At 39.0% G+C, this 16,138-nt stretch overlaps 1 protein-coding gene across 1 annotated transcript; it reads right to left on the minus strand.

Annotated features, from left to right (window-relative positions):
- Positions 1 to 810: 810 nt before the first annotated feature.
- purg (purine-rich element binding protein G) lies at positions 811 to 14,331 on the minus strand. The gene has a single exon (XM_084382974.1). The coding sequence runs from the start codon at positions 11,592 to 11,594 to the stop codon at positions 10,566 to 10,568; it is 1,029 nt and encodes a 342-aa protein (XP_084239100.1). The 5' UTR covers positions 11,595 to 14,331; the 3' UTR covers positions 811 to 10,565.
- Between the last annotated feature and the right edge of the window lie 1,807 nt (positions 14,332 to 16,138).

Below are 16,138 nucleotides of genomic sequence, written 5' to 3' on the forward strand. Positions count from 1 at the left end.
CTAATGCTTTTAGCTTAGCAGCTACAGTGACAATTACAGCTTTAAAAGGGCGTAAATAACATCTTTTCAATTCATTTGGGATCTCGTATCTTCTGGAGACTTGGATTCCGTCGGATGAGCTGTATGGAGCCATTTTTATGTTTTCTTTCAGTTGTTTACATTTTAAAACAAGCCCCCAGCTACTCATTCCATGAGCCAGTCCATCAGCATGGGGGTGAGTAAATAATAACATTTTTATTTTTGGGTGAACTTATTATTTCAGATTCTAATGGCTGCTCTAGAGGAATAAGCTATATCAGGCTGTGAGTACACACACGCAACACTTTAAGTAGAATACTTTTACTGTTGTAGCTATAAAATACCACCAGACGTACCCTTTAAGTGTGACAACACAACTATCCTGAAGATGTTTCCTTTCCCAGAGAATGCCTTACATTTCAAAGATCATTATTAAATTCCTTCATTATTTGTACAATATTTGCACAATTTCTCCCACCGGGATCAATAATGTATTTCTCATTCTGATTTAATGATCATCATTACGCTGTAAATATTTTCTGTCTGTGCTTTCTCCTTCTGTCCTTACTCAATTCTGAATAATTTGACAAAATTATACATCATACATATACACATTAAAATTCAAAATCCTGCTTGGTCTTGAACAAGTGTGCAAAATATGTTATAATTTCATGATCTTTCATTGGAAGCTTCCTTGATCATTTTTACTACTCATCAGAAGTACGGTTGATAGGCTGCAGTGGGCCACTGCACTGGCCTTAGTCTATAATGGAAAACAAATGAAAGCATTGATAATCCTGTAAAACATTTAATGAACAACATAAAAAGAAAGATGATCAATACAACCAGTAAACAAACATGTTTTCTTTTTCCAAATTCTTTTCCATCAACACTCAGCACAAACTCTTCCAAACTCAGACAACTTTGACCTTTCAAAGACTATATAGATGTTTGCTGTCCAATAACTCTGCTACATGAAAAATTATTTCACCACATTAACATCTGAAGAATTAAGAGTACAAAATGATGTCATTAGATTGTCTACAGATCTTTTAGACCTTTGTCACAAAGGCAGTGTAACTGTAAATAGACATGACATTTTTCTTTTCTTAAAAATAGAAACCACCCCGACTGACTGCTTCTAAAGTTTGAGATACTGTTGGTTTATGTTGCCCTCATGATAATAGCCAATTTCAATATCTGATCATTCTTTCTCAGGGCCACAAGCAGGCTCAGCCTGATCCTGGTTCTGGTTTGTCTGAGAGCTTTGGAGGCTGGTAACGATGATATTTACAGTTAGACTTCACCATTTGTGATCAGGTAGGATATCTGCGACTTACAATGCATTCCATTGCTAGTCTTCAGTTGGAAATGTCCAGCTAACAGATTGTACAACAACCTCCATGTGCTCCAGTGATGTAGTTCAGAAAAAAACAGGGAAGTACACAGACAACCTTGAGCTTTCTTTGTCCAACTTTAAATGCTCCTTATGTTTGGAGGATAATCAACAGGGTGAAGGTAACACCATCTGTCAAGTTTTCAGACAAACTTGACATGTTGTTAGATTTCTGTACCATACACCAGAGTTGGCATACTCACTTTAAGAGCTGTTGCATGTTAACAAATAGAAAGTTGGAATTTCCAAATTTCCGACATCTTTGGGAAGCAGCACTATTTGAGAATAGTAGTAGGACATCAATTTTCTCTTTTTTTCTTCTAGTTCCTTTTTGCATGCATTCAGCTGGGGTCCATAGAAGCACCTTTATATAATGTAACATAGCACCATTTTTTCATATAGTTTTCCTATTATACTGGGACCCACCCATTGGCATGCATACATTCTAAAAACTTTATTTTCTTGGTTATCACTTCTAAACGTAGCATTGTTCAAATGTTACAAGGCAAGTAATGAATATTCATACAGTACTTTACATGTAGAAGATGAACTAATACAGTACACATAAAGAAAGTGCTAGAGTACAAAACGTCCTTGTTTTTTTTAAATCTCACGCTACAGGACTATAGGACACACCAATGTATTACATTTATCTAAATATACACCTTTTCACATTTTCATTATTCATTTCAGTTCATCTTTAAATAATTACCAAACATTTACATCTCCAAAACTATGATGGTGAAAAGAGGGCAAAACAAAACAGCAAACCAGAACGTCTTCAGTATGCATAGGCTACATTCACATCACTCTTCCTGCACAACCACAGATAAACACATACAATTTTTCACACCTCTTTACTTGTAATACTCACTGTTGTGAAATGATCATTTTCATCCCGGATATGATCATGCTATTCAAATTTAGAGCAACAATCCTATGAGAACTAGTTTTCTGTTGGTTTTGACCAGTGGAGTTTTTTTTATGGAGTTTTATTCATTATTTATTATTACTCCTATGTTCTTAAACAATGCACATGAATCAAAATAAGCAAAAATACAGTCAGACTGTGAAGGTGCTTTAAGGCGTCAGGGTTGGAAACCCTGAGATCTTTGTTAACAGTCCAGATCTCCTGTCTCAAGTTGTTCATCAACATCCTGTAACATCCTGTAGCTCTCCGCCTGTAGCTCTCTGTTGACTGTCCACTGAAAATGAGATGTTCCTGGGCTCAAACACTCAGCTACTGTTTATATCTCCTGAGTGACAAGGTAGAGCAGCTGTGGTCAAAATATGGTTGAACACACCATTTGTCATTGCACTTTCATACTCCTGTGATGACACATTCTGAGAGGTGCGTTGACACATCAGACTTTCAGCCACTTATTGGCAAAAATATGCATATTTACAAACTTCATAGCATACAGATGGACAGCTGTTTTTTTTTACTCAAAGTAAATAGGTGTAATACACTGCAGGAGTGATTATACATATTTTCACAAAATTATCTTAGATTTAAATTGAATTCAATTGTTAAAATACAGGAAGTTTTGATGTGGTTTGAAATCCTGCCACCATTTGAATCCAAAGTCACGCTGACCACAGCTGCAGTTTTCTGTCAGGGAGGAATCTACAGCTTTTTACAGCAACCTTTTTAGTCTACACAGAGTGAAGGATTTGGACACTCCAATTCAAAGTGCCCACTCTTTACATCACTGTAAAGATCACCAATTTTCGTATTGATTTACTTACCATTCATGCCATGCAAATAGACAGCAATACTTTAATTTACAAGTCCATAATTTCTGAAGGTTTCCAGGAAATACCTGTCATTTAGACTTAATTAAAGGGAAACTGGATTATTATTTTGAGATAATACTGAAGGTGAGCACAGCTGAAATGGTGCCAATAATCCTTCACTTCACAGGAAAATTGTGCGCACACAACTGAGAAAGTAAAGTTAGTTTATTGTACCTTCTGGGTCTGATTGAAGGTTGAGTGTTTAGGTTCGCTTTCAAAACAAAGGAGCTGAAAGTCAATCAGAAATATGGAGGATACATGATGTGTTGGTAATAGGGGGGAAAAAAAGCAAAGCTCCACTATGTGTCTTCAAGGGGAACAAAAAGCATAACAAATATGAATATATTAAATACCCATTTTTATTATGCAAATAAGAGACTAACATAGTTATAAATACAGACAAAGCATTTGCACCATAAATTATTGTATTATTTATATATTCATTTAATTATATTTTGGAAATTTTTGGATTTGTTTTTTTAAATAAGGGTCACTAGTTTTAGATAAATATTCATAATCTCTCTCAGCTTTCTTAAGAATCTTTTTAGTTCTGCAGTTTAACATTATTTCCAAACAATAGGGAAACTTCTTATGAGGGTTCCACCACTGACATCCAGTACATCATTTTGATTCTACAGAAAATACAGGAGCATACAGTACATTTCAGAGTTATGTTGTGGAGCTGAGATAATTTTCCTTCTCATCCTAATCATCTTGGTCTCATGGAATGCTGTGAAATGAGCACAAAGCTATGGTATAAAACTTCTGCTTCCACAAAACAAAGGCTATTGTGGTTGCAACATTTCAATGTTTTACTTTAAGTTTAATTTCCTTTTTGTAGTCAAGTCGTACCAAGCCCAAACTAATCCGAACAAACACATCATTCAATGAAATGTATTTGAACTTAACCCACATGTCAAACGACGTTGTAGCATAAACATTGGTCTGTTCAGTTGCGGTGCCATCTAGATTCCTTTTTGCAATTTTTTTTAAGGGTAAGTTACTTCCCCGATGGTTTGGAGCCATAATTCTCTCTTCAGCACAGCTTGCAAATTTAGCGTTACTAGCAACAAAAACCCGGTTTGCTGACTGCAGGGCATGGATCAGGTATGAACCTTTTGAATTCAAAAAGATGATTACACACTGAACATTGCATTTCCTTAACTGGTAGTTTGCACTGCCAAACAATCCCATTTATAATGAAGTAATCCTCACATTGGTCATGTCCACAGGATGAAACTCTGTACTCATTTCACAAAATTCAGTGAGGCTAGTGTCTCAGTACATCTGATAATGATTACTTTACGTGGCATGTGCAATATACACAAGATGGTCAACTCTGCACTCTCCCCTCAATGAGAAGCAGTCAACAACAGACACAGATCATGATGCTCATTAGATTCTACAAGCAGGGATCCATGATTGTCACTTTTCACCAAAGGCATGGAAAGGAATGGTCCCACTACGTCAACTGATTACAAAGCAGCAGAACGAAAGTGCAGCTTTTATTTAAAGTGCTTTTGGGTGTGATATTTGGAATTCAAAAGACAGATGACATAATACCTTTCAAGGAATTCATATTCCACTTTAAAGAGAATAAATACCATGTCTTTATCTTAATATTGTGGCTGAGGCCAGATTTGATCTAAAATCTGCCTTTAGAGCCATGTTCCATTGGCCATCAATACTAAATCAAATCAATGTAAAGAATTGAGTATATATTCTAATTCCACATCATTTTGAAAATAAATTGTGCTTTGAATTATACTTCCTACACTGCTTTATAACTCAGCCATTTATATGAAAATAAAACAACTCATTGATTCATTTAAGTTCACGCCTTACACTAGACAACAAACACACCAAACCCAACTAGTCTTGTGCTTTTCATGCACCTAAAGGCATCACAAGAAACGGCTGCCACAAGTACAAATCTTTTAACATAGAATTTTCTCAAAAGTTTTTTTAACCTCCTCCACCAAGACCAGTCATTTCATTACATCTCAACATTAAACTTAGGGTTGATAGCAGTCAGTACACTGTAGAGTTACACTGAGACAAAGGGCCCGATTCAGAGACTTCTGAGGCTCGTGTGTCATTTAAAATGTGTGTTTGAGAGTTCAGACATGGACTAGTCAGTAAGTGCACTACAGATTGTGATAGGGTGAATGAAGCTTCTTTATATTCATACTGCCTTTAATAATTAGTTGCTTCATTTTTTGTTCTAATATGGATGATTATAAGATGTTTCAATTGGCACCTCAGTGCAGCTCAGTATTATTCCAGAATACTGTGAGGACAAGGTAGCTCGATAAGCACAATATTAAAACAATACAACAAGAACAACGCAGCAGGATTCATTCCTCTGAACAGGCACTGGCAGTATCTGGTGGAAATATATATTTCTAAGTGTGTCTATAAAAACGGCAGCAGGCACCAGAGCACTGAGATAATAGTTCAGACACCTCTACAGGGCAGCATGTCTGCTGCAAGACAACACACATCAGTGACAGAAGTCCCAACATCTCATATACATTAACCATCAGCTGCTGTTGCCATTAAAGATGCTATATGTAAAAATCTTACTTTAAAAATGCAAAAATTAAAGCTCCTGTAAGTGATATATGTTAATTAAAATTAGTGTTAAATAGCTCTGTGTTCCAACAGTAATCAATGTTATGGAGTGTTTGGTCAGGAACCCATGTCCCTCCCCCCTCATGCAGTAAAAGAGAAATGACATTTCTGGTTTCCTTGCCCTCTTTATCTAATCAGGACAGAGAAGTCCATAAAGAGGTGGTCCTGTCTGCTCTTGAATGCGCAGACAGCAGGATCCTATTTGCTGCTGTCTGCCAACTACTGAAGTTAGCTAAAAAGGCAACAACGCGTAAAGTAACTTAAATTATTGACAGAATGAAATAAAAGGTTTGAAATTCTGTCAAAGAAGGCTATGTATTGTACTGCAGAGACATCTACCAAGGTTAGCGTGCTAGCCCCAGCTGTCCAGGGCTCCTGTGCTAGTGGTGTGAGGTCACAGTGCAGGTATCCTCGAGTCAGCTTGATTTACCTCAACTGCAGGGGGAACGAGGCCTTTTATCAAAACATGCCTTCATTTCTAATTTCCATTTTTATTAGAATATCTTCATTATAGCAGATTCTTCCCTGTTTTTATAATCTGTTTGTTTTATTTTGCTGTTAACCCAAACTGAACTCTTCCTCCATGTTTATCTGTTGACTTTGAACATTTAGTGGACATTCAAACAGCTCCTTGTACTGCTGCTCTTAGGTTTCCTTTTTTTTTTTTGTCAACACAAATACCTTGTTTTTTTTTCACAATGTCTACATTTGTAGGAAGCGTTGAGTTTCACTTACACTAGTGTGGTGAACAAAACAACAGCAAAATACACGTGACTAGAATTAAAGCAACATTATATAACCATTTTACTTAAAAATAACAGCTTCAAAATCATTTTAATGTTAGTGTCTTGTACTAGGGTGAATGGTGTCTGTCTCAGCCAGTCAGCTGCCCTGTCACTTGTTTCCGCACTATGTAACTGCTGCAAGCTGGTAGGACCAGAGAGCAAAATGCTTTACAGCAGTACATTTTACACAGCAACAACTATCAGGGATTTTAGTGAAACTGAATCATATTTTATGGTGAAGAGGTTTTCTTGTATTCTCTCTGATGTCCTCCGGCTGCTCTGCCTCAACTCTCTGTGATTTTCAGGAGTTTCCTGAAAGCAACCGGCAAGCAGGCAATGGAGACAGGCTCAACAGCCTCTACAGACATCATGACAGAGGTGAAGAGACCAAAGAGGACGCTGATAGGGAAAGCTAGGAAGAGAAAAAAAAGAGAGTGACAAAGCAAGAGGCTAAAGACAAGAGTGAATCTCAGACTAGCTTTGAGTCATTGGTGACAATCTTGCTAAATAAAAGGCTGCAGGCAGACGCAGAGCTGGACTTGTTGCTGTTGAATAGTAAGTAATATTAGCTGTCTTACTAAGTTATAAGTCTTGTGTTGTTGCACTTGCATGATGTTTGGCTCTGTTAGCAAAGTTGTCAATTCATTAGTTTTTGATCATAAGCCAAGTCTGCCCATTTGATAGCATCTTCCAGCCCGGAGTTATTGTCTGTGGTTCAGGTTACGTCAGCTTGGCGTACTCTTACTGTTCTGAGTTGTGCACAAAATACACATTTCTATATAATGTTGCTTTAATTAGTGAATGAGAAGAGTATTTGTGTTGGAGTGATGAGTATGACACAACTCTATTGTACTGAAAGAGAGTATGCTTTGGAAATGTACATTATTGTGAATTACCATGTGTGGTTCAGGTAGTTCCCTCCTCAGTGTTTTTCAACCCAGTCACTGTTCTGGTTACACTCCTGCATATTATTTGAATACTGTATTGTAGTCTCAATCACTCTTCAATACAGTATTTTCCAAGTACTACATATAAACTGTGTCGCATAACTGTTTCTTTTTTGATACCAAATAATTAGTTGTAATTATTCTTTGATTATAATTTTGGTACTTACTGGAATACAAGTGCATTTCTTCCATCCGAAAAAGGTTGTGAGCCCTTGATTTTTGGCACTTCAGTGTCTGATCTTACAGAAGACCTTGGATCACCTTGTCCTGACTTCAAGATTTGGAATCAGCACAGCATAACAACTGTATTGTAACATCTGTGCGGTGCTTAAGTCAAAGTCTGAATCGGGATCTTTGTGATTAGTGAGAGCTCCTCTATCATGCAGATCACATACAGTATAAATAGAGCTTGATGTACGGCAAACTGCCATTCAAACTCTAATAGAGAAGCAGCACTTCATGGATTTTTAGGATCTTACAGCCAAAAAGAACACACAAGTAAGACATAAATACTATAAGACAACTTCATCACTTCCTTATCAATAGATAGTAGGGAAAGGTAAAATATATGGTTCTGCAGAAGCGAACAAAATGATACAAAGATGGTTTAAAGGCTTGTTTGAGCAGGATGTTGAGCCCTTTCTATGCTACCACAGAGATCAAGGTAACAAGTCCATTTTCTACCTTTACCCATCTGTTAATGTCATGTTGACAACACAGATCTGTAGATCTGAGCTGTCCTACGTGGGTTATCAACAACTTTATATGACAAACAGAAATGTGTCAGCACATTTCTATAGCACCACATATTTCAAAACCAAAAAAATTGGTTTCCAACACATTTAGCAGTAGGTTTTGGAGGTATGGTCAAATGGATGAAAGTAAATAACTCATTTTGATGTCTCATTTAAAAAATGTAAAGGCCTAAGGGCATTACTGTACACTCCTAAGCTGTGTGTTTGGCTTTGTTTGTCTACCTACTATTGAGTCCATCAAACAATATCTGTTGCCTGGCTTCAGTCTCCTCTACCATCGATCTTATCTTCAACAAAGCTTGATTTCCCTTATATAATGCTGCATAAATGAGGGTTTAGTCAGGAATAGCCAGTGTGTGGTAGAGAAAATCACAGAGCAGGTGCTGTCAATTTAAGTTGATTTAACATTTATAGATCACATGTGCGTACATTAAAAATTGGATTCTTAGAATCTGCTTAAGGTAGGTGTTTTATACTCAGCATCTTTTATGAATCGAATGTCAGCACGTCGCTGGAAATTATTTCAAGACTAAGGTCAAGTATAAATCTAGGAACATTTTTATAACTGAGGTGCCAGGTCTATTTGTGGCCAAATAGTGTGGCCAGTGAGGATACGCTGCATATGATCATCTCTTGCGTGCTCCGCAGAACACATGTAAAATACCTTTCCTTCAGCTAACAAAATGTGTAATTCTGAACTGTTAGGCTATAATTGCCATATAGTATAAATAGTGTAAATATAGCAACACACTTATCCTCATGAATGAATAGATCTACATATGTCTCGTCAGACAGCAGTCACTGTCAGTTTTCTCTTTTCTGTCTTTACTGGGTTTGTGAATGGCGGCAAAAGACATCTTTTCAAAAATATATTCATCCGGTCATCTCTTGCAGCAGCAAATGCCACAAGTCAATTCTTTTTCAATTGTTTGAGGCTTTGAAAGAAGTAACAAATTAAATATTAGAATATGAATGTGACTCAGCTCCTGTGTTTGTGGACTAATTGCCTGTGTTTGATAGAATGATTAAAGAGATGTACAAGCCAATACTTTTTTGTTGATTAATTTTTGTTTCCATCATAAATGTGGTTAACCATTGTAAACTGTTTGGTGCTTTTCCAACTGACATTAGCACTGTGGCAGAACAGCCCAATGTGCTGTACTGTTGTGCTGCCACCGGAAATGACAGATAAAATACCCAAAATGTCTGGTCTGAAGGCTTATCAAAAACCAGGCCACCACATAGCACTTTGAGTCCCCATACTCTGGACTCTACGGCACTACAACGTTCAGTTTCTCCCCTCATCTTAATGCTGCCAGGATAAGCAGCAAGTCATAACATTTTATACACTGCATGATATTCTACCTGGTCTGGTCACTGGTACATATTTGATTTGCCAACAGCACAGCACTGCAGGAAAAGTTGTGTCATTGAAATGAATGAGTAAGCCTAGATTCATTACTGCCACAGTTATTGTGAATGTGGAAGCCTGACCTCTACATGGAGACATCTACTGTGTGTGTACTGCAGTATTATTATTGTCTTATATTCATTATTTATCATCACATTAGTCACTGTACTTTGACTTTCACTTGGAACTTGGACCAGCACCCCCCCACCCATCCAACAAGCTATTTCCACATGTGAGGTCCTCTGTTCATTTTTTTAGTTGCAATTTAAATATAAATTCAAATTACGAAAAATGTATATTTTTCTTTTTGCACTTTTCATGGAAACTAAACTACATCGAACACATATAACGTTAATTCATGATATTTTTTTTACTGTCCGTGATTAATTTTGGTTGTAAGTTTTTCTGCACATGTGTGCATTGTACAACTGCTCACCAATATGCTTTAGGGGCAAAATATATGAAGTATTTTTGAAATATTATCACTTGCCCTACAATCTACAATAGCCCTGGTTGAGTGGCAAAAGTGCATTAAATAGCAAATGAATTGGAAAATGGACATCTGACATGTTTTCATTGAAACATGTGCAGTTATTGGGCTATGAATGAACAATTTCTTGGCAGGTTCAAATTTGTGGCTTGCTAGCCCTCAGCAGATGAGCCGAGAGGTAACGTGGGGGAGTGGGTCAGTAGGATTGTAAGGACATACAATAGGCCTACATCATTGGGAGTATTTAGGGGTTGCTGTCACGTCTGGACATTTTCTTCATTAACAGAATCCCTAAAATACATGCAAAAGACAGACACAGCCTACTGCCAAGGTCAGTCCTCCTGCTCCTCACTGTCCTGCCGAGCGTCTGTCCTCTTCTCTTTGTGACAGGAGAAAATCCGTCGCATCTCCTCCTCGTACCTGATGAAATTCTCTCCGAATCTAGCCCAGGCTTTAAGGGGAACTGTGATGGTGTTTCTATACGGCTGCCGCACTTCGCTAATTTTTAAAAAGATACCATACCGGTTAGAACCGACGTCAAAGTAAAACCTCTTGTTGTCCACCCGGATGGACGCGGCCTCTGGAAGTTCGGGGTTGTCGTCGTGGTTCCTGGATCCGGCTCGCTCGCGGGCGTCGCTCTCTTCGTCGCCGTAGTCTTCAATCAGCTGTGACAGCGCGTCTCTGAACTCGATGAGCCCCTGTGCGGGCAGCACGATGGTCTGCTCGATGCCCTGGCCGTAGTAGCCCATTGTGCCGTGTCCTTTGCTGACGGTCTGCCGTATGCGGAGGAACCTGCCTCTCTGGTTCTCCTTCAGGTCCAGAAAGTACTTTCGGTTATCTCTCTCGATAAATTCGCTCTTGAGAACGCGGTGGGCATGGTCGTCGGACACCGCAGAGCCGGTGGGAGACAGCGCAGCGTGCGGCTCCTGCGTTCTCCTGCGGGAGTCGTGCGCGCGGCCCTGGCCGTTGTTGCTGTGCTCCTCGAGCTGCGGAGGCGCCAGGCCCCCCCGCAGTCCGATACGGGCATAATAATCTATGAAGTCTCCCAGGCAGTAGCGTAGAGCGGGAGCCATCGACATAGACAGCGTCAGCTTGCTCTTCCTGATGTTATCATGACGGCCTCTTCCAATCCACACCTCCGCTATTTTGAGGAAGCGCCCGCGCACACTCTGCTTTACATCCAGATAGAAGCGTTTCTTCTGGATGTCGACTCGTTTGGAGGCTAACTCCTGGATGTCATTGCCCTGCTGCTGTGATCCGGTCTGGACATATTGCTGAGTATATGCGGACCTCTGTAAAGAATCTGATGCAATCTTACCCCTGCCTCTTTCCATCCCTCTGCAACATCCATCAGCCATCATGATTTATATTCCACTAGGATGTTAGACGGCACAGGACAAAGCGATCCCCCATCCCAGTGGACACTAACAGGCGAATAGAGCAGGCTTATTCAGACAATTTGCTGGAGCTACAAACAAGTTAGCGAGATGCCTCGAATGACCTAAAAATGGCAGCTTAGTTTGGAGTCATCGTCTGATCGAGTTTCTGTGTCCCAAATAAAAGTCAAGCTATTTAGCCATTTCCACGGCAAACTTCCATGCCGTTCTCCATCACCGACAGCTACCTTTTTGTCGAGAGAGCCAGGGAAGCAGCTAACCCGAGATGGGAGGAGGCGTCCAATACTACATGAACCCGATGAACCCATCCACCCCCCCTCCCCGTCCTGAGAATACCTCAGTTAAAGAGACACGATTTACACAGTGACTGTAGATGCTGTAGCCTAGTTCTCACACAGGATACACACTCACTACAGCTGCATCAAGCTTGTCTGCAGCTATTCTAAAACAGGGAAATCCATTAAGAAGGAAATGATGCTTCAAACCATACGTCCAGTCCTGAGTGACTGAACAATGAGCCCACTCTTGACGACAAGATGGCAGAATTTAGGAATGGTTAAAACAAGAAATGCACATTTATTTTGATAATGCAGGTAAAAAATATGACTTAGTATCTCACAAGTGTGACTAAGAAAACAATCACAACAAAGTAAGTCTGAACATAATGTACCACGAAAATGTAGCCCAATAGTTACTCACTTACTAATATTCTGGCTACAGCTTCATCACAATGAGATACTCTCACAGAATTATCGTTTAGTTTAAGACATTTATACAAGTCTTAAACACAATAATGCTAGCTGATATCAACACATAAAGCAGTGGTGCAGTGTACATGTGTAGTCTTCACACACCTGGAGAATCATGAAGCTGATTAGAAAACGTATCACTCTGGCCTTGACTACAACACTCTGCAACTGGTTGTTGGACATTCTCACAAGCAGACTCCAGGGAGTTCAGATTGGCAGTTACGGAGTCCCTCAGGGCTGTGTGCTCAGCCCCCTCCTGTTCACGCTGCACTCCAAGACATCAACAGAACTCTATTGTGAAGTATGAGGACAACACCACCATCATCGGCCACATTACAAACAAGGATGAGAGTTCATATCAGGAGGAAATCAACAATCTTGCAGAGTGGTGAACAGACAGAAATCTACTGCTCAACATCAGCAAAACTAAGGAGCTGATTGTTGATTTTAGAAAAAAGGAGGCAAAGGCACACACTCCTGTCTACATCAGTGGAGCTGAGGTGGAGCAAGTGAATAGTTTTAGGCTCCTTGGAATTACCATCACTGAGAACCTATCTTGGTCATCATCCAGCACCAACCTGGTTAAAAAAAGCACAGAAAAGGGTCTACCTGCTACAGAAAAACTTAGGAAGGCTAAATTCAGGAGCAAGATCCTGGTCAACTTATACACAGGAGCAATAGAAAGCATCCTGCCTGGAAACATCCCAAACTGGCATGGTTCATGCACGGCCCAGGACAGGAAGGTTCTACAGTGGGTGAATAAAAAAACTCAAAGGATACTAAAAGTCCACACCCTCCCCAGACAGTCTGTTCACCCTGCTGCCAGCTGACAAAAAAGGTCCACTGTGTAGCATTTAGAGGGCTCTATTGTTAGAAATGGAATATAACATTTAAACTTGTGTTTTTATTAGTGTATAGACCAAATCACCATGACATTGTGCTAACAAAACAGTTATTTCCGGTAGAGGTGTGGAAATTTCTTGATATTAAGATGCATTAATGCAGAGACAGAGCATAAATGAGAGATTGCAGCCCATGTTTCTTGTTGACTTTCCAGCCTTTGCTGGACAGTTAAGTTGTAAAGTTGTGTCGTTTTCATGCTTGAATTTCGGCGGACATTAGTCCAACTCACTTAGGTGGACGCATGTAGGTGGATATCCTGCAGCAAGGAGTAGCTCCGGAGGATGAGTGACCCTGAGAGGATCTGAAGACAGGGATTGAGAGAGGCCGAACAGGTCGCTGTGTTAAACCACAAAACTATAGCTCATAAACCGCAATATCAGAACTGCAAGAAAAACAGACATTGTCAGAGCTACTGTGAGAGTCAACAGTTTGAGGCAAGGATAGAGAACACTACTACCAACGCCAACCAACCACAGGCAGAGTACGCAGGTCTGTGGCGGGATCCATAATAAGGCATATCTTCTGCCTCATAACAAACACTAGCTGTATTAGCCGTTTTCACCTGAAGCTTACATCTGCAGCCATAAAGATGAACTGTTACCTAGAGCCCAGCAAATTGGCCATGAATTAAGGAAACGCTGTGAACCTTGCTGTCCAACTCTGAGGTGTGTGAAGCAGATTCATGTTTGTGGAGTTTAAATTCAATTCAATTCAAAATACTGTTTGCCACCTTCAGTAAGTGTCCTGTTTTAGAGCTGTTATGTGAAAATAATATTTTTGTAGATGACAGCAGACATGTAATGCACTACAGATGTTCTGTATGTTCTGCTTTTGTAATACAGATACTGGTATTGAAAAGATGCATACCTTATTTACAGTACACTATTAAGATGTTATAAGCTGCACTTTTTGTCAAATTAGACAAAAAACATTTTTTTTAGACTTTATTAGACAGTAAACATACAGTTATACCCTAAGTAACCTAATAAAGATGTAATAAGCTATAATTTGTACCAAATTAGGCAAAACAACTTAAATATGGTCTTTGTTAGGCAGTAAACAAAGAAAGTTATAAGATAAGTTCAGTAATATTAAGTAATAATCCATAATTTGTATTAGATAAAGCAAAACCGAGAAATATGTTCTTATTTAGAAAATACAAAATAGTGTTACATTCTTACTCTCAAGCTGGATTTTATATTTTTATAAGGCGTATTAACTATTTATTTACACTTATTACAAGGACCTTAATATAAAGTGTTACACCCACACACAAAAAATATGAGGACCTGTGTATTCACTGCTGATTTTCTCTGAATGAGACCCAAAACACATTAAGGTCATCAGGTGTCTCATTGGTCCATCCTCTCACAGTCTGTGACATCTTGACTTCCACAGCCTATAGAAATGATTATATCAATGTATTTACCATGAATATAGTATAGCTGTGCATCATGTATTAAACTTGGGCATCATGGGCTGCTGTAGCTTAGGAGGTTGTGCGGGTCGTCCAGTAATCGGAATGTTGCTGGTTACCCCTGTTGCATGTCGAAGTGTCCTTGAGCAAGATACTGAACCCCAAATTGCTCCTGATGAGCAGGGTGGCACCTTGCACTGCAGCCTCTGCAATCAGGGTATGAATGTGTGTGTGAATGGGTGAATGTGACAAATATTGTAAAGGACTTTGAGCGTTCAGTAGACTGGGAAAGCTCTATGGAAATGCAAGTCCATTTACCATCATGGCATAACCATACTTTATGGACCAGTGGAGGGATGATGAACTTAAAGTTAACCTTCACCTCCTTCCCAAAGACACACGTTCCAAAGCTGCACGCTTAAACTAATGATGGAGAAGGTTTGCCCTGTTACAGTTACAATTATCAATGAAATGTTAAAAACACTATGGGTCAGTTGAGTAGACTTTTGCTGCTACAGCCTCATGTGACATGACTAGTATCTTCTTGTGGCTATTGTTAGCTAAATTTAGACAGAATAGACAGCTCATGGATAGATAATGCTGTATAAATTAGTGATATTGGTTAACTGAACAGCCACCAAAGTGAACACAAGTGCTACTTAGAGGATAATGTCACATTGCATGTCCCTTGATTTTGCACGATTTTTCAATCACTTCCTTTAAGGACCTGAATGGTCGAATGGTTGAATGGACAGGCCTCTTCCACATGAGATATTTTGACATGTCACAGTAGGTAGAGCACATGTTTAACTAGCCTAATAAAATAAATGATGACTAGAATGCATTTAGCTGCATCAGTTTCATTGTTCTGGTATGGGTCATGCTGTCTCAATGACGCATTATGTACATGCTATAAAAAGACTGGATTATCAGTCATTTATCTTATCACTTGCCCTTGTTGTTAATCATATTGGGAAGACGGGCTGAGCATTGAAAACTTGTATGCTGAACACAGAAGTACTATTAGATGTAAATACATGAATTATCCAGTAGCAGCACATTTTGTTGAATTTAGTCACCCTATTCCCTTTCTAAGATATACTGTATTGAAAAGGTATCACTTCCCCAAAAGAGGTTATTTGAATGTTTTACTTACTATTGGATCCAATCCATGGTTTAAGAACCCTGGCACCTCATGGACTAAATACAGATTATGACTGAAGAGTTTACTGCAAGGGAACCCAATTATTGGATATGTAGGTAAAAGTATTAAGTTGATGTTTTACCTTTCCTGTATATCTATTAGAAATGTTTAGAGAAAATGTTTCAGTGAGGTACCTCTTTATTGGATATTCAGACAAAGGTGTTTCTGAGGTTCAATTAGACCTGATGTTAAACTTTAATCTTATATCCATTAGAATCTGCCCAGAATTTGTGTG

Source organism: Pagrus pagrus, assembly GCF_965226575.1.
Source record: "Pagrus pagrus genome assembly, chromosome: 19".
NCBI lineage: Eukaryota > Metazoa > Chordata > Actinopteri > Spariformes > Sparidae > Pagrus > Pagrus pagrus.